The sequence below is a fragment of the Pygocentrus nattereri genome, chromosome 3 (assembly GCF_015220715.1).
Source record: "Pygocentrus nattereri isolate fPygNat1 chromosome 3, fPygNat1.pri, whole genome shotgun sequence".
NCBI lineage: Eukaryota > Metazoa > Chordata > Actinopteri > Characiformes > Serrasalmidae > Pygocentrus > Pygocentrus nattereri.
In genome coordinates this window covers 16,306,140-16,329,196 of record NC_051213.1, presented here as the reverse complement: position 1 = coordinate 16,329,196, position 23,057 = coordinate 16,306,140, and the positions used below count along the sequence as shown (strand labels likewise).

At 38.9% G+C, this 23,057-nt stretch overlaps 1 protein-coding gene across 2 annotated transcripts in view; it reads right to left on the bottom strand.

Annotated features, from left to right (window-relative positions):
* The window catches only part of npr1b (natriuretic peptide receptor 1b), an 86,546-nt gene that overhangs the window by 35,376 nt on the left and 28,113 nt on the right, over positions 1 to 23,057 (bottom strand). For both annotated transcript variants that reach the window (XM_017713138.2, XM_017713137.2), the window contains exons 5-6: positions 15,926 to 16,039; positions 7,786 to 7,921 (exon numbers count right to left, since the gene is read on the bottom strand). In XM_017713138.2, the coding sequence (XP_017568627.1) occupies positions 7,786 to 7,921; positions 15,926 to 16,039 (250 nt within the window). The remainder of the gene's footprint in view (positions 1 to 7,785; positions 7,922 to 15,925; positions 16,040 to 23,057) is intronic.

The following is a 23,057-nucleotide window of genomic DNA, read 5'->3' as shown; positions in this document are numbered from 1 at the left end:
TGCATGTCCTGGTAATATTTTTTCTATTGCTGAGGTTAATGAACAGTTTTAAAGGAAATAATGTTAATGAAGAAGCTAGATACAACATCATTATGATGCTGTATTATAAAGCTGACTGATCGTTTATCACTTTTTTATAAAATTATAATTATCTGACATGTTCTGTGACATGACACTGTGAGAGGGTTTTACATATTCCTAATGTAACATCCTTTATGCAAACTGTTAGTATCAAATGCTTATCACATGATGGGTCAGCGAGTATGAGTAGTCTGTCCCTTCTCAAAGCTGACATTGATGCCACTGTTATAAATTGGGCTTCAACATGTCAAAGACTTCTGGTGCACATTTTTCTTTTCAATTTTCAACAATGTTACTACAGACATTAATGTGTTCACTGGTATAGAGTGTAGTCTAAAGCAGTGATGTGGAGATTATATAAGTTCTGGAAAGTGAGAGGCTCATTCTGGGAGGGATATGTTGGGTTAACGGAAAAGTCACAGGGAATCATTTGAAATGTTAAACCTTTCTGCAGCAGTAATGAGAGCATCAGCATAACAAGAAGAACTTAGCACAGCAGGGCTAAAATTGATCAGATGAGAATGGATGCTGTTATGTACAATCAGCAATTTCACAAAAATACTAATAAACACTGTTCATCCACAGTAATCCATCTCTGTTCATACGTTCAAGTGGGTTTGGGTTGGGTTGGGTCTCAAATTTAGCATTACCAGTCAAATTAGGTCAAACTGAACCCGGCGTCTCAAACTCGCAGGTATAGGTCAGGTTTGAGCTTCAGTTTTTTTTTCGCACAGATCTCATTATGCTCTCTGAAACAACACTATAAATAAATCTTCTTTGCCTGAAAAGGAAAAGTGCAAACTTCTTTAATGTACAATATTTGTTTCAAGCAACTTAAGACCATTTCTATCAATCCATTTGACATCAAATGCTTATTTAACATAAAGTGCAGCTGCCAGATTATAAAAATGTAAATTTCAGCTCAGATTTCACCTCAGTTCCAAGTTTTGTGCCATAGTTAAAACCTCAGAGTCTGTTGCAGCCTGACAACCCACAGATCTCTGCTATCCTGAGGTCAGGTCTGCATGCTAAACTGATGGATAAGTGAGGCTCATTTGGAGGATGCATGTTGAGGGGTGCAATAAAGAGCACTGAACTTATCTTTTTCATCTGTCCCCCATGTGAGAAAGACATACGGTATAATTTCCTTTCTGTGTTTAATAAAAGCGTGTCTGAATAGAAAGAATGACCCTGAGTGTGTGCAGTCAAACACAGATATACAGCTTTGATAGTGACCAGCTTGGGAGCTGATTATCTAAATTACACGATCTGCTGCACTGAGGGAAAGATGGTTGAAAGGAAAGGAAAATGTCATATATAGCTCACCACTGAGCGCCAAAGAAACATGCTGGTGTTTTTATCTTGGCCAAGAACATCACAAAAGAGCATCAGATTACATCCTAATTGGTTAGCCACACAATTCCACACAATCTTTTAGACAAGTCTGCCAATTACCATGGCTCTATGTAAAATATCCCAATCTGTTTGAGGGCTTCTGTAGCACAATTAAAATAACCCAGGACAAGGTTCTAATATATAAACTCAGATCACTATTATATTTTCTAAGCAAAATTGCAGTTTTTGATTTGCTATTTGAATGGGAGACTTAATCTTTGAGGTAACAAAAAGATTTAGACTTGTTGTTGGTACAGTTGTACATTTAAACTGTCAATTCAAATACTTTTGTGTGAAAAAAGTATGTTCAGCTGTTCTAGGCTGTTGAAATGTCAAGCAATGTGCAGTTTATTTCATATGCTAGTCAATAACCGCTGGTGTAACCCTGGTCACATTACCATCAAGGAACGTACCTGTTGCCCGGACATTGAGCTGTTGGCTGTTGGACTCAGGCCATATTATTTGCCACGCAAGTATTCGCATGCCATCATCGTGACTGTCTACATTCCCCCCTCTGCCAACCCGACGTCGGCAAGTAACGTCATTTATTCAACAACAGCACGTCTCCAAACGCAACACCCGAATGCCTTTATCGCCATATCAGGTGACTTTAACCATGTTGCTATGGCCAAGGTACTACCACACTTCATTCAGTATGTGGACTGTCCCACCAGAGAGGAAAGAACACTGGACCTGCTGTATGCTAATGTTAAGGACGCATACAGCTGCTCCCCCTTCCCCTTCTGGGTAGGTCAGACCACAACTTGGTTCACCTCAGCTCCTGTTATGTGCCGCTGGTGAAGAGTCAGCCTGTGACCAAACGGACCGTGAGTAGATGGTCTGGGGAGACTTACGAGGCACTGCAGGATTGCTTTGAGGCTACTGATTGGTCTGCACTCTGTGAGCCGCACGGAGAGGACATCGACGGGCTCACAGAGTGTATCACGGACTACATTAACTTCTGTGTGGACTCCACTGTCCCAACCAGGACTGTTAAATGTTACCTAAACAACAAGCCGTGGGTAACAAAGGACATTAAGGCTCTCCTCAACAAGAAGAAGAGGGCCTTCAGAGCTGGAGACAGGGTGGAGGTGAGAACGATCCAGAGGGAACTGAGGACAGCTATCAAGGAGGCGAAGGACAAATATAGGAGGATGCTGGAGTGGAAACTCCAGCAGAACAACATGAGGGAGTTCTGGAATGGAATGAGGACCATCACCAGCTTCAGGTCTAGCAACAACAGAGGAATAGAGGTCAGTGTGGATGGGGCCAACAAGCTAAATCTGTTCAGATTTGACACGGCAGGCTCTGTCCCCCCCCAGCCTGACTCCTCTGCTGCCAGTCCTCAGCAGACCATACCACTCATCCCCCCTCCCCCTCCTGATAGCCTGCCCCCCTCTTGTGACAGCCCATCTCACACCTCCATCCCTCCCCCATACACCACCTCTACAGTGTGTCTCACTGCTGACCAGGTGAGAAGACAACTGAATAGACTCCACACAAACAAGGCTGCAGGCCCTGATGGGGTTCCACCCAGGGTGCTTAAAGCCTGTGCCACCCAACTTTGTGGAGTACTTCAACATGTCTTCAACATGAGCCTGAGTCTCCAGAGGGTCCCCATGATGTGGAAGACATCCTGCATTGTTCCTGTCCCAAAGACGCCACGACCCAGTGACGCTAAGGACTACAGGCCAGTGGCACTGATGTCTCATGTCATGAAGACCATGGAGAGACTCGTCTTGGATCAGCTCCGACCCATAGTCCAGCCTTTTCTAGATCCCCTCCAGTTTGCCTATCAGCCCCGCCTGGGAGTTGAAGACGCCATCATCTACCTGCTCAACCGAGTTTATGCTCACCTGGATAAGCCAGCCAGCTCTGTGAGGGTCATGTTTTTTGACTTCTCCAGTGCATTTAACACCGTCTGGCCCGCTCTTCTCGGAACCACCTGCAGCTCAATGTGACAAAGACAAAGGAACTGGTGGTGGACCTGAGGAGGGACAAGGCATCAGTGACCCCTGTGTCCATCAGCGGGGTCAGTGTGGACACTGTGGATGATTACAAATATCTGGGTGTTTATATTGACAATAAACTGGACTGGGCTAAGAACACTGACGCCCTCTACAGGAAGGGCCAAAGTCGTCTCTATTTTCTGAGGTGCCTGCGGTCCTTCAACATCTGCAGGACTATGCTTAGGATCTTCTATGAGTCTGTGGTGGCGAGTGCTATCCTCTATGCTGTTGCATGCTGGGGAAGCAGGCTGAGGGTGGCAGATGCCAACAAACTCAACAAATTGATCCGCAAGGCCGGCAATGTTGTGGGTGTGGAGCTGGACTCGCTGAAGGCAGTGTCGGAGAGGAGGACGCTGTCTAAACTGTGGGCCATTATGAACAATGGCTACCACCCACTCTACGACACGGTGATGAGACACAAGAGCTCATTCAGTGCAAGACTCATTCTACCAAAATGCACCACAGAGCGCCACAGGAAGTCATTCTTACCTGTGGCCATCAAACTCTATAACACCTCCCTCAGTGTGTGATTCACAACTCAATACGAAACTGTTCATATGTGCAATAACAACAATTGTGTGTGCAATAACTCAGAGGGACACTAACTTAATTTAAATAATTGAAATAATTGTAATTGCTTTATACCTGATGTTTCATATTACTATCACAATCACCGCCACCTTACTATATTCTTAAGTACTTAAATCTGGTGTACATACTGTAAATTCTCTATATTGTCTTAAATTATTAGTAAAGTGTTTATTTTTACATAAATGGCTGCAACTGTAACAACTGCAATTTCCCCCTGGGATCAATAAAGGAATCTGAATCTGAATCTGAATGTGTTGGGTCAGTTTCCCAGGCGGGGATTACGTCTATCCTGAAGTATGTGACTCTCCACTGAGAAATTTTTGTAGTCCAAGCTTAATCCCTCTCCAACAAATTGACCCATATGTCTCAAATTTATACTAAACACTACTTCTAACTATTTCTCAAATATACAGTATGAACAAATACAAAATTAAATGTTTAAGTATGAAATATTTTTTGTTAAAAATCAATGACGGATCACAGCATCATCACTTCATTACTTGCTGTTAGTACAAAATGGTGCAATATGTTAATATTTTGCTAACCTGAAAAACGTGCAGTTTTAAGATTAGTACACAGTGTATATATTTCGTTGCACAGTTGGGACACAGCATGAGAGTTTTTTGATGCTTTTTTTCCAATGGGAAAAAAGGGGCACTTTTGTCCCTGTTGAAAGAGCTTGGCCAGCAACCTTATGACTTTAGACCATCAGAACCAGGGCCAAATTAACTATAGAGAGAGAAATAGCCACGGAAATTCATAGGGGCTCAAAGAAAGAGGGAGGAGAGAATGGAGAACTAAAAGCACAGAGGCAGAGAGGGATAGATGGAGGGGAGACAGAACAGAAGGGACAGATGGATGGGGAGAAATAGGCGTAGGACAGAAAGCTGATTTTAACAAGAAAGACTGAAGCTCTGGACTGAACCGAATAGAGTTCTGGTCACTGCCACTGGAGGTGGGCCACAAGGAAATGAGAGTACACTGCATGAACTACTGAACACTAAAAAGACTGAACATCCAGCATGCTTTACACCCTCTAATGCCTCTTTTGGCAAGGAAATGAGAGTACACTGCATGAACCATTGAACACTAAAAAGACTGAACATCCAGCATGCTTTATACCCTCTAATGCCTCTTTTTCAAGGAGCATGGTGTATATTGCAAGGATACTGAGATTCAGATTTATATTGAATGATGTCAGTCCAATGATATGTACATATATGTTGTACCAGGTTTAATCTAAATGAGAATTGCAGTTTTTCTAAAACCATCTCTTGTGTCCAAGTAAGGCTAAAGGCATACATTTGGCTTTGCCACAATTTAGTTACTGCAGTTGTTACAGTTGACAATAAAAGCATGTTGCAATATATTATTCATTATTCATTTACATTCATTAGGAAAAGAAAGAGAAAGGACAGTAAATTCTACAGCATCTCATTAAATGCTCATGTCAAATGAAAATAGAAAAATAACACTAATTGTACACAAAATAATATATACAGTGGTGTAAGTTTGAACACCCCTGGTTAAATTATATGATCTGTTGATTTTGTAGGTGAAAATAACACTGTACAAATTGTCATGTAATATTAAGGTAATAGTCCCACAACACTAATACAGTGAGATGACTTCACATGTCTGCACCTCGAACCCAGGTTGCCTAAATGGCAGACATGTACACTTACTACCAGACCTACAAGCTGACTCTTTGATTAAGCAGCCAGTGCATTTTCAGCCTGAGTGAACCCTATGATACTTACAATGCTGCATTTCGGCCAGAAAGAAGAACATCAACTGTGTCAATCAAAAAGAAAATTATTACATTAAGGTTAAGCTCTAGTAACACTAAGGAAAGTTAAGGTAAAACTCTAGTAACTGTAAAGAGAGTTAAGGTAAAACTTTAATAACTATAAGGAAAGTTGAGGTAAAACTCTAGTTTCTCTAGTCTCTTCCTTTGTAGAAGCGAGAGACTGGCTCTCTTCACCTGAAACATGAATTTCACACCCACACACACACACACACACACACACACACACACACACACACACACCTACACACCCACACACACACACACACACACACACACACCAGCTACAACTGCAGACTGCTATATTTTATAACACAATATGAAGCCAGGGTTTGTACAATAACAGAATGAGACCACCTGGCAGTCAGAGGCCAGCAGCAGCCACTTCACTCAGCAGGTAAGAAGCTGGGGATTAATCAGACTCTCTCTTTCCATCTGAGCAGGCTTTGCTTTATCGATTATTTATGTGCCATTTGATCGGAGGCGATGCATTGAAAAGTGAACAGAAGCAGTTTCACTGCACCTGTCCAGCCAATGCTCACTGACCACTCAATAACTCATTCAGCTCTACAGGGATAACACGACATCCAACACAAGACTGAATCAATGACTCAACAGTACAGAATGATACCCATGCAAAGCAAACAAACAAAAAAAGAATAAGTGTGTTATTCATTGTATTAAAATAAGCATCGGATAGTTAGAATGAGAGAGAGAGAGAGAGAGAGAGAGAGAGAAAAAAGAAAAGCAAGGAGAAGGATAGAGAGGAGAGAGAGAAAGATGAGAAAAGGAGAAAGAGGAACAGGAGAAAGAGACAGACACTAGAGAATGAGAGAGAGAGATGAGAAAAGGAGATGATTAGAAGAAAGAGACAGACACTGGAAAAGGGGGAGAGAGAGAGAGGGAGAGAGGGAGAGAGAGAGAGAGAGAGAGAGAGAGAGAGAGATGCCAGATAGTTTTCACATTTGTCAATATTCACGTAAACCCTCTGTGCTTTAGAGAAGTCCTCAGTCACATGGTTGAGTAGCAAAAATGTACCATATTAGTTATAACGCATCACCCCATCAGCACTGCACATGCTGCATCTGCATGTGAATCTCAGTGATTACTATGCCAATCATCCCACACATAAAATATCTTGATATTATATAAGGCATTAAATGTAAAGTCAGAATGAATGATGTTTGTAGACCCACAGAAGGGCCGTGAAATGGCCTAAAAATTTGGTTTGAAACAAAACGCAGACCTCACTTCACAACAGTGCCTCCTGCTCTCTAGACTAAAAAGTGTGAAAAGTAGGGAAGAAGAATTAAGTAAGGAGAAAAACTGTTCAGTGAAACTTTTTTTGGGGCGTGACATTTTAACCTAACTCGTGAGTGACAAACATCTATGAAATTACATCCAAACACAACTAAAATTGATAGTGGGATCTGACATCAATAGTCAGCTCAAGCAAGCATTTGAAACCATTCTGCACAGGCCTGAAAGCCACAATTAGAGATTTCAACAACAAGTGCTGCTAAAATAGAAAGCATTACTGTCTCAAAATTCAGAGGATAAATGTAAGAAATTACAGCATTTCAAGAATGTGAAAGGTTTCATTATATTTTATGTTTTCTATTTGTAAAAACTAAATTCCCTCTTCTTTGTGCTTTTTTCAAGATGTTGAAATGCTGAAAGATCTGAAATCCATTATATGCTTTGAATGTTTAGTTGGATGGACATGAATTAAATGTTACATCAACACGGATCTTGCCAGAAGAAGTGAACTAAACAACATCAGTCGTGCTGATATAACATATTATTCATGTGCAACTGTTTGACACATTCAATGCACCACGTCAGTTTATTCAGCACACCCTGTTTTTGAGTTAATGTGGTAAAGAAGGAGGTTTGTTCTACCATAATATGTTCGGTTCCACATCCTCTTGGTGATGCTCTCACTGGAGGGGCGGCCATGGCTCTCTGCCAAGCTCTCGTTCAGCGCATGAACATACAGCATCAGCCCATCATAGAAGCCTCCAGAGATGATGTTCATCTGCAGGTCAAACAAATCTAATTAGAAAATCTTATATAAATTAACCCATGATCTTAATGTCATTAACTCAATTTAAGTGACCTACAATTTATCACATGTATTACATGTTCTGAGGAAATTCAGCACAAATCCCTTCTGTTACAGAAAAAAAAAAAAAAAAAACAGAAGCAAGGGGCACATCAGAAATTGTTTGACACAAACCATATACACCATGTAGGACCCTGAAATATTAGCTTATTCTTTTTTGTTTTTGCATTACATGAGTCACTCAAGGTCCTGAGTACCACCATATGCAGGGACCTGATGTGGGAGAGGAACAAAGTGTCCATGGCCAAGAGAGCACAGCACACAATGTTCCTCCTAATAGTTGTAAAAATGTAACCTGCGGCAGAGCCTCACAACATTCATAACCTTCTGGTTTTGTTCTTCCACCTCACAAGAACAAGCCAAACTTGCACAATCAGAACAGCAGAACCGATCATCAGATGTAGTCTGACAGCTCTTGTTAACAGCTGGATGATAACAGAAAATTAACAGCTGACCCCTCTCATTCTGGACCTCACCTCTTCCGGTCTCTCCTCTCTAGTAGATGATTCAGGGCCATCAAATCCAGCATAACCAGACATGCTAACAACATTTTCCCCAGAGCTGTAGTGCTAATCACAGTGGACACCTCACACTTTAAATTTAAGCTGAAACCGATAAACCTCCAACAGCATTTCTCTTTAACATAATGCTTATTTGCACAACTGTACAAATCTTGATTTTTATGAATGTTACATTGGCTCTTTCTTATTCTTTCTTATTTCTTATTCTATTCTATTTTTATTGTATTTGTCCCTTAGCTAAATTTCTTTACTTGTCTAGTCTGTTCAGTATGCTACTTGTTATACTCTGATTCTGATTGTGATATTTCAAAAGCAATCTTCCAATGTGGTGAGTTATATGCATGCAAGTACGCTACCATTCAAATGCTTGCAATCAATGTTTTAATAATAAGAATGTAACATATTCCACCCAGCCTTCCAGTCACTGCTTTCAAATCCCCAGCAATTCGAATGACCAAAGTACTAACATCTGGGTCTCATTTACCTGCCTATGACCAGCCCTGTAAAACTCTCTTTCCTCTCAGTTCCCACATGCAGCATTGCAGGTTTGTTGATTTTCTAAGTGTAATTTAAAAAGTTAGAAAAATAAGAATAACATCCTCAAACATAATTATGCTGTTTTTCAGCAAGTTTTAATGCATGATTTCTATTTTTTGGCTGAATTACACATATAGGAAAAACCAAAATGTGGCATAAATTCTACACAGGTATTTTTTTCTCCAGTAAATTTTGGATTAAAGTATGTTTTTAATTATTTTTGGAGAAGTATGTTCTCTGTAGAGGATGTATTATATTGTCACCTAGAAAATTAACAAAATGACCAAGGGTGCGCAAACTTTTGCAAACTTTGAGTACATCTGAATAGTAGTGTAAGTCTGATGTATGTGTGCTTTTCATGGAATACAGACACTTTACATGCACCCACACAAGTCTCTGACATTTCCTTTATGTAAAGTATATAATATAAAACCACTTTGTCTCTTTGTATAATTGAATGGGAGGCCAGAAAAACTTGAATCAGAGAGCTTTGAGATTAAGGAGATGCTCTCAGTCCTCAGTACAAGTATCAGTGTGAGCATTCCTGAACTTTTTTTGCCCCATCATTCTCCTGAAACCTAGGCCTATTATTCAGCTATTAGACTATTCAGTATGGAGATTAGACATACATTATGAAGGATGTGACCAGTCACTGACTGAAATATGAATAGATAAGCTTGTAGCACTCAATATGTGGTCAGCTTGCTGGTTAAACTTTTAATGGGAAAACAGAATTAATATGTATGATATAGAGCTAATATTTAAGCTAGTCTAGTCATGAAACTGAGTACACCTTAGAGTTAAGGGCTTAACTAAGGGTTTGTAGAAATGAAGCTGATTGTAGATGTAATTCACCAGTGGGAGCTAGGTCATTCTGCTCTAGATAAAGGTCACTCAAGTGTGGGCCTCTCCTTCATGTCATGGCCTGTCTGGGGTCTATTTTATTTGGTTTCAATAGAAAGATTAAGAAACCCTTATTAGTCCTACAACAGGGAAATTTCACCTCTGCATTTAACCCATCCGTGAAGTGAAACACCACATACAGTCTAGTGAGCACACACACTAGGGGGCAGTGAGCACATTTGCCCGGAGCGGTGGGCAGCCCAAACCCCAATCAGCACCCAGGGAGCAGTTAGGGGTTAGGTGTCTTGCTCAAGGACACCTCAGTCATGTGCTGTCGGCTCTGGGGATTGCATCAGTGACCTTCCAGTCACGAGGCTGTCCTTCCAGTCACGTGGTTGGTTAGTGTAGTGGTTAACACCTTTGCCTTCTACACCGTAGACTGGGGTTCAATCCCCAACCAGGGCAAGCACCCTACACTATACCAATAAGGGTCCTTGGGCAAGACTCCTAACACCACCTTGGCCTACCTGTGTAAAATGATCAAATTGTAAGTCGCTCTGGATAAGAGCGTCAGCCAAATGCCATAAATGTAAATGAGGCTGGTTCCCAAACCTCTAGCCCATGACTGCCCCAAAAGGAAAGCTGAAGCAACACTGACACAGCAGCCAACACATACTGACACTGCAGTTATAACTGAGTTATGGTCTTTTATATCATAACTAAAAGCTAAATGAAAGGCATTCAAACTAGATTTGTTCTTAGGTAAACCTAATTCATACCATAGCTTAGCAATGAACAGGCGGACCTGTCAGTTTCACTTATAACCAAAAGGTGCTTTGGTGGATGTGAGATATACGTCATGTGATTCACATTAAATTACATTTCAACATCAGACTCATAATTAAATGGGTCATCCAATCAAAACACAAAAATAAGTAAATGGAAAACTTCCAGATCACACAAGTGTGCATGAAAATGAACGTGTGTGCATTCCCACACACACACAAACACACACACACACACACACACACACACACACACACACACACACACACACACACACCTTGAGACATGGAAACAATTCTGCGTGGTAAAAACCATACTTCGAGGGTGAAGATGTTTTTTTAAATAGTGTAAGGTCAGCCACACTCACACCTGATTGTCATTCAACTGACTGAACCTCCTGATCCTGATTGAAATGAACAAAAGTATTTACATGCAAAGGTTATTTTTTTATTAGGTTCTCCTTGCCTACTGTTATGACTTAAATAAAGACCTGATCACAAGTCAAGCTATGCAGAAATTTACATGATGTTCAAGGATTCACAGACTTTCAAGCAGCACTATATATATGGTACTGTGCACAAGTCAGCGGTCCAGGTTCATATAGCCGACACGAAGAGCAGGAGGGACAGACGTGACAAAAATGAACACAGAACTCCAAACAGCATAAACATAAAACAACCAGCACAATCAAACAGTACATCCAACAAACATCAAACAAAGACAACAAGAAACTCAGGAAAACACAGGGCTTAAATACAAACAGGGATAACGAGGGATAACCGGACGCAGGTGGAAAACAGGTGGGAACAATCAGGGGCGGAGTCACAAAACAAGGGGCCAGACTAAAAACCAAAACAAAGAAGCACATGGACACGACTGGGAAATAAACACAACATGAGCACATGGACAAGACAGGGAGGGGCCAATCGTGACAGTTTCTTTTTCAGTCAAGATGTCCATTAAGTACAAGTTATTCATTTTTTAAAATATATTTCTAAAAATTATATATAAAACATAAGATAATCCACTTGCATGAAGAGGAGAAAAGTCAGAGGACAGTAACTGAAAAAAACAAACATTTTTTAAATTCAAAAAGATGATTAGAAGATATATTGACAATTGGACTCCAAACAACTGCTCTAGACCTGGTAGACCACCACAACTACCACAATCAAAAAATTCACAGGTCTTTCTGTCCATTCTTCCACTGTGAGAAGACATCTTGACATTGTGAGTCTGGAAAAATGTGTAGCTGTCAAGAAGCCATTACTGAGAAAAGGAAGCCCACGACTGCAAGAGAATGGCGGAGAAAATAAATCTTTCACTGAAGCAAACATGTCCGTTTTATGAAAGTCTACTTTACATTAACAAGATCAAAATTGGAATTTCACAGGACATTCATAATATCATGTGACATGGAATATCTTTTTAACATAAAGATAACACAGTGTCTGGATGTCAAGTTCACTCTCTTTCCAGAATTCTATTTGAAATACGCAAAACAAGCCATGTTTCATTGCAAATTAAAAGTAAAATCATGGCTGAAACATTACAGATGATTTCCAAGGTTCTGTGACACATTGGAGCAGGCCTAATGGGAGTGATCTATTACCCTGGGTACAGCCTATGCAGAAAAAGACTCCAAAGTGACTATGAAATGAACATAGCCTGGATCAAGGGAGGGGTAGAGTGAGGCTGAGTAAAGGAGACAGCAAGAGAGCAAGCAGCAAAAAATAAATGAGACAAAATAACCCAAAGATATTCTTCTTTTCTGCTAATTGTTGGATTTAAATTGACTAATTTAGTTGATATGAGTAATATAAGTGCAAGTTGACAGTTAACTCATTCTGTACTTGGGCCAGCACAGCATCTTGTTATTGAGGGGCAGTTTTGCACTAGGCAAAGGTAAGCATCTGCCTAGGGCCTGCATGAGCCAATTCAAATATACTGTATATGCTGAAGGTAAAGGGCCTATTATCAGAAATATATCTACATTTTAAAAATGTTTTAGCTGCAATTGTAGTGACTATTTTCAGTAATTTCACTGCAGTCCCTTACCAGTCATGGTTATAATCGGTTATTCCATGTTGTTAACATGATGACACAACTGCAAAAAGACAGACTGGTATAAACAAGGCAATTAAGTGATGATGTCTATTATGGTGAGGAGGTCTGTCTGTGTGATTTTGAGTGTTGAGATGAAAATCTAACAAACTTCTCTAATCACTGCAGAGAAATGCAAAACTAGGGTGAAAAGCAAGAAATTGTTGCTGCTCTCTCAAAGCTCTCAAAGCCTTTTCAGTCAGAACAGAGAACTGCACAGCTCAGACGACCACACATAATGCTAGCATTACTGCTAGTGTAGATAGTGTTGGGGTAATTACTCAAAACGTGTAACCTGTTATAAGTTCTTTATTACTTCTTTCAAACCGCAATGGGGTCACATTTCTTATTACTTCCTGGAAAAAGTAATCTCATTACTCTGTACCAAGGTTATCTCACTATATTGGTAGATGATTTTGCTTGTATCTAGCATTATTTCTTAAAACAAGCAAAGTTATCCAACAATATCATGAGAAATTTTCACTTAATATGCTTTCTTATGTAAAATGTCTAAATATACATGAATGATTTTTTTTCTAAATTCTTGCAACAATCTCAAAAGGAGAAATATTAGATATATTGACTAGATTACTAGATGACTTCACTTGCATCCAGGGGGAGCCACTCCTGCCTTTTACCTAGAGCACCAGAAACTTTCAACTAAACTTGCCCCTAATGTTAGCTACCCTCTACATGTTACTGGTAAAGTTGTCCTAACTAGAATTTACTTCCTTGACCTAGCCTCGGATGCACAAGTGATTTATCTGATATTTCCTTAACAGCCGAATACTGAGAAGTATTTTTAAGAGGCTGCTTGAGGAAGAGAGAATAGCACAGGTACCGTGATGTAAGCAAATTGTGTAGAGCTTCCTTTTTGCGCTCTCATTTTCTGAGCACTTCGTACCTTACTGAAATAAAGTCAGAAGAAATTGACAAATATTAGAGAGCGCACTTTGATCCTGTTATCAACTATAATTCAAATGAGTCCACCGTATGTCTTCATTTTCAACATGTCTAAGCCTTTTTGCCAGTGATTCTGGTTTTGTTAATCACAGAACGAAACAGACTGAGTTTCTTGTGTTAGTCATAAAATACTTAGATCCACTGTTTTTCACAGCACATAAAAACAGCTGTGGTTTTCACACTTCTGTATAAGAATCTCTAATATGCCAAACAGCATTGCGCATAGTGCACCAGCCATTTTGGTATTAACTACTGTTGAAAAGTTCGGAATTACGAGCCACGTTTACATGCAGCCTGATAATTCATTATTAATCAGAATAGAACACATCCTTGTATACACTTTAATCACAATAGACTAGTCAGACTGAGGTCATTCCTTATACAATTTCTATTCAAATGAACGAGGTGGGTAATCCTGCAAATAATCCATTAAATAGAAGAATAAAAATAGCTATGTAAACGCCTGTATGAGATTACATTCCTAATCAGAAAGTTTAAGTACACACTTCGCCTGTGCATTTGCGTAATGAAAGAAACATATCACGTTTAACATCGCAGGAGCCGGAAACTGGTCTGCAGAGGACAATAATACAGAACAACAGAGCAAATTAAAAACGTCAACTGAAAACTCAGGTAACATACTGCTGCTCATCCCACTCTGACTGATGCTTGTTGTCATGGCAACATCTACACTGTGGTGGTACTCTATGCACGTGTGTAATTTTGGATCTGATTATTTGTACCGTGCATGTAAACAGAGATTTTCATCAAACTGTTGAGTTGAGTGAGCATATAGACACCTCAGTCTTAATCTGTAATCAAATGAATAAATTCAATACAATTATTAAAAATCTTTGCATGTAAACATACAGACTGTTTTCAGAGTGATGAACAGAGCTGTGGATGATTCTGTAATGACTGAGAAATCTGCATATCATTGAGAATGAAGTGAATAAACATAAAATAACGAAACATCCAAAAAGTGATTAAATCTGAAGGCATATGATATGTTTTCAGGAAATAAAAATAAATAACAATTATAGTATATTATTTATATTCAACAATTTATTAACTTTACTGTTCCCAAAAAACATATTGAATGTTTCTAAATAAAACTTGAATACCTTCTGGGTTCTGGCTTATAATATTTAAAGTGTTGGATATTTATGTTACTATTATATAAATAAAAGTGTTATTTGTTTGTTCTGGAGTCTGTGTCATGCCAGTGCCTTCCTCATGGTTAACCTTTGAGGAAAGCACTCTAATAATGTAACCTATATGTATTATAGTAGTACATTTGAGCAGAGGTGGCACAACACCTCCAAAAGTGGAGGAGACAGGAAAAATTAATGAAATAATGCATAACACCCAACTTTACATTTGTTTGTGGAGAACTTCCCAATCTTCAGTAAGCCAGTTAGCTTGAAGGTAAAGCTACAAGCATGGCACCATGCATGGGGATATGCATGGAGCCAGAACAACCCCAAAACACTTTTTCTGTACCTCATTAAGCCAAACACTACAAACTGTTCATGTGATTTCTGGCAGATATTTCCTGTAATTTTAACATCTTTTCAAAATGTTAATGTGGCTTTCAGATTTGAGTCTATAGCTCTCTCTACTTTCAGCTGTAGCTTTGCTAAAAAGCACTTCACAAAGACAGGATCATTAGGTTAGACCTGTTTTTGTGTTTTCCTAAAAAGTCAGCATATTTCTTTTCTGAAAATGTATAAAAACAAACAAACAAACACACATAAAAATGGACACACAGTGATTTCTGCTGTACAGCTAAAGTGACAGGGTTACACTCTTCAGGCAGGATCATTGCACTTAGGATTTGTACAGATATGGTGAGAATAATTGATGACAGAGTGAAAAGTGCCTTTCCAACAGGAACCAAGGTAGTAACTAAGTGTGACTGTGCAATGGCAAAGCTTTCTGCAAGATCACATTCACATTCATGCAACTAGAACCAGATGAAGTTCTTTGAAAGGTCACAGCTATTCTGAATGTTTACCAAGACTGAGTCACACTATGCGTTTGTAAAAGGCTGCAGAGGCTAATATACTGTAATATCCATATCCATGGTGACTCCACATAAAAGTACAAACAGTGCGTGCACACACACACCCACACACACATTCATAGGGCTGATATATCCTACCAGAGAGTCCTCCACCGTGAAGTTAAACATCTTCTTTGCACCTGCTTTGAGATCAGCAACAAAGTCTTTATACTCTGGATTCTGTGGTTCTCTGTATGTCAGAATCTTCACACTCTGAGAATAAAAGAGGAGATAAAACATGTTCATAATAAGAGTTATAACTCATAACACCAGACCTTTGACTGTGATACTCATATCAGATTAAAGAATCACAATACTCAATAGCAAAGAGACACTATGACAGAAATTTAAAAAAATAATATAGATATTAGAAATATTAAAAAATCTATACATCTAAACACTCAGTGCCTATTGTACTGAACAAAAATGTTCACAGCTCAATTAACATCTCTGACTGCTGACTGCTGACAAAACTCTTAAAATATTATAAAAAAGTAACTACATAATGTAAACATGGCCTCACTGAATGCGTTCTAAAGGGAGGAGTAAGAGTGTGATGTTTGCAATGCAATACAGTCTAATGTTTATATTTAAAACAAACCTTTGTTTCCAAATATGACTTGGGGACTGAATGATATATTTTGAAACTTTAAAAATGTTTACATAGCATATCAAACTCAAAAAAGTGTGGAATTCATTTGATATCATTTGAACGCCCTATAGAATAAGAAATCACATGTTAATGAATAAAACTTTTAGATATATTAACGGAGGAATCTCTGCTCATCAAACTGGCATGCACAATACAACAAAACTCAAAGTATATGAGGTTAGATTATTGAATTGATTACCTTGGTGCAGTATTGAAAGATATAAAATTTTGGGTACACTGTGCAACACCAGCCACAAAATTCATTTGCACCATATTTGTGCTACTCACAGTAGTGGCTTAAGTGGCAGAGTGCATCCTGGTAAAAATGCAGGCAATGGTCATGAACCACATGCATAAATGAAAATGTAATCATATCATCATTTCTAATGTGTGTTTGATATACAGCACTTGACATAGTTCAACATGTTAGCACAAAACATGTTACATCAACACATTTGCCATCTTCCAGTTTACTTCTTTTGATGAGAATATTGTTGATGTAACATGTTTTTATTAGGATTTTGACACATTTGAAGCATGTATATTTAAAGCACAGTTTTTCAGTGTAGACAAAGCCTCTACAGTGGGAAGAATGCAGAGAATTTTACCCTATATGACACTTCTAAAGTGGGAGGCACAAGGGTTGATGAACAACTAAACCCACAATAGTTTCGGTATTGAAGTCTAAAGGTGCTTCCTGTGCTGCTTTCTTATTGCTTCTCTGGGAATCCTCCGCCGTATAAACAGGAGTGTGTTATCACTGGGTCACAGAGCAGGTTTAAAGTGCATTTTTGAATTCCCCAAGCAGAACCAACTCTGCTGAAACTTCACTCAGGCAGCCCTTCAATCTAAACAGGTGTATCAGATCCCCCATAATGCAAAGTTTAAATCTAGTCAGACTTGGCATTGAGCTAAAGGATTATTTCCCCAGCTTGATCAGTCAACATTGCATAATAGGTATAGTACATGTGAGGTTCTTGTGATAGAAATAAATGACTGATTGGAAGCCACATTTATTACTCCTATAGTGCAGGAACAGAGAACTGTTTTTTGCTCCACAGACAGTAGTGGAGCTCAGCAAACCTCTGAATAAAGTAAAATATATGTATATGTATGTATATATATATATATATATATATATATATATATATATATATATATATATATATATATCCATCCATCCATCCATTTTCTAATCCGCTTCTCTGTCAGGGTCGCGGGGATATATATATATATATATATATATATATATATATATATATATATATATATCTTCTTCGTCTTTCGGCTGCTCCCTTTATGGGTCGCCACAGCGGATCATCTGCCTCCATCTTGCCCTATCCATTGCCTCCTCTACTTTCACACCAACCTTCTCCATGTCCACCTTAACTACATCCATAAACCTTCTCTGAGGTCTACCTCTTCTCCTTCTACCCGGCAGCTGCATCTCCAACATTCTTTGCCCAATATATCCACTATTCCTCCTCAACACATGTCCAAACCATCTCAACCTGGCCTCTCTGGCTTTATCTCCAAACTGCTCCACCTTCACTGTCCCTCTGATCTGCTCATTTCTAATCTTGTCCATCCTTGTCACTCCCAACGAAAATCTCAGCATCTTCATCTCCCCCACCTCCAGCTCAGCCTCGTGTCTTTTAGACAGAGCCACAGTCTCCAAACCATACATCATAGCAGGACACACTACTGTCTTGGAAACCTTCCCTTTCACTCTTGCTGCTATCCTTCTGTCACACATCAGCCCTGACATCCGTCTCTACACACTCCATCCTGCCTGCACCCTCTTCTTCACCTTTTTTCTACACTGTCCATTGCTCTGGATGGTTGACCCAAGATATTTGAAGTCATCCACCTTTACGACCTCTACTCCTTGCATCATTACCTTTCCACCTCCCTCCCTCTCATTCACACACATGTATTCCGTCTATATATATATATATATATATATATATATATATATATATATATATATATATATATATATATATACAAAAACATGGTAACCAATTGAAAGAATGGCAACCGTTGCCATTGCTTGTACCACTCTGGCCCACTTGGAAAAAAGTATTCAGAACACAGTAACAAAAAATTCCACTGTGCCTCTAGGACAGGGTCAAAAACAAGTTGTAAATGACCTTTGCCCTGCTCCACCCACAAATGCTTTCTTTCGAAGCAACAGTTTGGACAAGCTTTGCCTAACACAAGAGTCCCATTCAACCTGATGAAAATGCTTCAAGACATTTTTATGACACATTATTTGCATCATCACATCTAGGTTTCTTTCTGAGGTTTAATAAGTTTGAAAATAATAATTAAATATAATAAATAATAAACAACAATGATTTTCTTTCAAAACTTTTTTACACTCACTACACTTACTAAATTCAATTAAACAGGCCTTATTATGCTCACTTCATAATGAAACAGTAAGTCAGTGTTTGTTAAGTACTGACAATCACAATAATGCTAAAACATCATCATACTGCCAACCCTAATGTAAAGCCATAACTTCATTTCAGGGGACGCCTGCTTACAGATCAGGAGCACCAGCTTGGAAGCATTATGTCACAGAGAAATCACTACAGTGAGGCTGATGTCCTTCATTGTTAATAGAAAATACCCTTATTACCATAATCAGAAAGAAAAAAAATAGATTTTAAACGCATGATTGTTGACCTCATATTTTACTGCATAGTTACTATAACAGTTTCCACAGTGGGTATTGGCTAATTAACCACAATTTACAGCACAAGGCTCAGGTGTTTAGAGTGAACAGTTAAAGATTAGATTTTCTTGTCATTTTTTTCACAGTATTAAACTTTATTTTCTATATCATGGTCAACTTTACTGCTTATCTAACTCCCTAACTATTTCTTGAAAATCAACAAAGATAAAATTGAAATTCTCTGTGACCTCAGTTTAAACCTGAAAAGGATAAAACAGCTTTTATCATCAAAACTTTGCCAAAGTCTGGCCATATCTCACACATGATGGTCAGAAGCTGACGCACACTTCTGTTTTCTCCCACTTGGATAATTGTAAAGAACTGTTCATTGGCTTACCTAAAAAGATAAATTACAACTTGTACAAAATGCCGCCGCAACAGTTTTAACCCGAACCTCTGCATTACCAGCACTTTATTGGCTTCATTGCCTTGGTGACAAAATGGCCACAATATAAAAAATTAGCATTTAAAAACAGCATACTCTACATTTCAGTGTTGAGTAGTGACTACTACAGTTGGGGCCTCACTTGGGGTTCCAAATTTTGGGTCTTTCTTCAAGTTCTCAATGCTGCTCAAAGAAATCTAAAGCCAACCAACTAAAATTCTCAGAACAAACTTGTATTGCAAATGATATATGATATTTTAACTCTCTATGCATGATGACATCCGATTAGTTCACATTATAACCTAATGAAAGGACATTAGCTACATCTCCTGTGGTCTTTTATATTTCATTAACGTGGCCAGAGATAGTGTTGTGGTGTGATACAGAGTGCCACATTTTAGGCTGGGTGGACAGGGTTCTCATTCTCTCACAGATCACTGTCACTCTATCCCATGAGCAAAACACTCGCTAAATTTCTTAGCTCAGCTACTAATTTGTTTTAATTTTGTATCCTGACCATCTGCTGCCAACAGTGCTTGAGCAGTTAAACAAATAAGTAATTACACGAATCTGTAATTATGCAGATTACACACGAATCTGTACCAACTGGAAAGTACAAGGGAAAATTAATCTACTATTGCTATGAAACAACTAATGGAGTTAGGGGTCAGGCCTACCTTGATGTCTCAGCTCTGTAGCTTTGTGTCTGGCCATCGGCAAAGAGTTCGTTATCAGGATCGCTAGTATGATTGGCAAGAGCTTACTGGGGGAGTGCCACAGGGTACATTACTTCGGCGTCTTATCTTCCAAGCCCTTGTAAATGATGTTGCCATTGATTTCTAAAATTGTTGGAAGGTCTCCTCAGACGATCCTGGACTATCTAGACATGTGGGTTCACAGCAGTCACATTGAATAAGATGAATCCAACCAAATGCAATGTAATGACAGTGACTTTTAAGAGAAACCCACCTCCCCTGTCACCCTTTTACTTGTCTGGAAAACAACTACCATACTACAAAATTACTTGGAGTTCTGATTTAGTCGGACTTAAATTGGAACCATCACACATATGCTATTGTAAAGAAAGCAAATGCAAGACTTAATTTCTTGGGAGGATTAAGACACTGTCTGTCAAACCACACTGATGCCAAATCACCATTGGCAGGACTTATTCTTTGTGTCAAGAAGCCCTTCAAGCTCTTGTATTGCCAACATGCAATTCAGTTTTACTTTCTGTAAAACTACAAAATGAGTTTAATCTAATCTAATCTAATCTAATCTAATCTAAAAAAAACACACACACAAATACAGTAAGCACAGTTTAACTATCCCTAGCCTTAAGCAAGACAGCCAGTTATATTTAATTTAAATTACAAGCATCTGATGGTGTCTGAAAACCTAAAAACTAGTCAGTTGAAGCAGTTAGAAAATAGCTCCCTCACAACACATTTATTACAATTTAGCTTACGACATACCTGAACTAGGTATTTAGTGTTCTTAATGGCTTTGCTTAGGTGTCTGAACCTGCTGCATAAGAGGAAAAAATGTGGACAGGCTGGGGGTCCCTGTGGACTGGTTTAAGAACCATGGGTCTACTTGCTAATGACTACAAGCTGTGGTTCAAATCACAGTTTTAAGCAGTTTAAAAGTGGATACACACTTGTGTACAGAATTTTAAATCTCCAGTTTTACTCCTGCCATCTTAGCAAAGTTGCCAATGCTGTGCTGGTGGTCCACTGCCAGTTTAAGGGGAGTCCAGCCACTTCCCTTCCATCTCATTATACCAAAACATGGCTGGAAAATGCTGAGGGTGACTCTGAGCAAGTGAATGGGGATAAATGGAGCTAAACGGCTAAATATGTTAATTTATTTTTTTCAGTCTTTCGCACAGGAAATTCCTTTAATTACAGAAAGCTGAAGAACTGATTACATTAAAAAAATCAACCGCTATCTTGTAACCAGCCATTTTCCTACAGCAAACGTTAGCATTACTGCTACTGAGCTGATTGGTCAGTGACCTGCTCAGCTCATCAAATGAACAGTGCAGTTTGCATAAGACATGAGAAAGTCATACAAGTGGAGCTGAAAAGCACTAAAAATATGACAGCAATGTTGAAGTAGTGTGTGCTATTCTACATAGAGAAAATGAACACAATTGTCTGTATTCCCCTTACAGCTTTCCATAAAAGCTCCAAGGGAACCCAAATATTTTGGATTGTCTTGGGAGCGCTCTATAGCACGGACCAGCTCTGGAGACATTACTCAATGGCAGATCTCGTCACTACTAATTCCCTAGTAAAGCCTTCTGGCCAGCATTTGAAGTCCTAAACAACGGGAGCTTGGCTGTTTCTACCTCAATACCACAGAAAAAAAAACAAAACAGGACAATTGACTGGACACTTTACTGTTGGACGTTTCAACATTTTAAACATTTTTTTCCAACCATAATGTAACAGTGATATGAAGAGTATTACTACAATACTTGCAGAATTTAAACACAACAATCATGATGATTATAGTATCTATAAATCACTAGGCCTTCTCTGATTAGCTCTAATTAGTCACTGGCACACACATGCTCATGTGTAGGTCTAGGTGTAAAGAGACAGCCTGATTGTGCTGGATCCCCAAAGAAAAACATGGTCAAAACTACAAAAATGAATAATGGAGAGGCCACAGAAAATGATTGACTCAAATCACAGGGGCAATTCAGAAAAAAACTCTTCTTGCTTTCCATTAACACCTCATCACTCCTGAAATCAGAATAATAACAGCTGAGAGATTCTCAGAGGTTCTGGAGTAGAACCGCAGCAGAAAATGGTAGTATGACTGTGACAACTGGACATTTCAGTGCATATGACATTTCTGCCAAGGACAAAGGCAAATTTTTGATTTAGGCAAAGAGATGTAGCATTCTGATTGGACGCTGTGTGTATCCCTGGCTGCGTCTGTCTGTAGGGCTCTTGTGTTATTGGAGCCGCTGATTGTCTGATGTTTATGTGCACTCTTTATGATTGATTTGATCATAATCACAGTAGGAGCTGCAGGTTGTACCACTCTGCTGAACCTGCTCACCTCTGTGCTTTTTTCTTCTCCTCATTTCTCTTTCCCTTTCTTTATTTTTTATTCCCTTACTGTCTATAAGCATTTTTAATTTGATGCACTCATTTTAGTGACAAAATACACTGCCTGGTCATTCTCTCTCTGCTTTTCTCACTCTCTTCCCCCTCCCAGATATTAAAGAGGAATTTAAGAAGTAATTAATGGTTAAGTAAAAGGAATTTAAGAAGCAATAAATGGTTGAGTAAGAGGAATTTAAGAAGTAATTAATGGTGAAAAAAGAAAGTTTTATTGCCTTTTATAAGAAACGAACTGCTATACCGAATAGATATACCAAAGAGGAAAGTGATGAATAACAAAACCGTCCGTGAATTTGCGTGCACTCATCTTA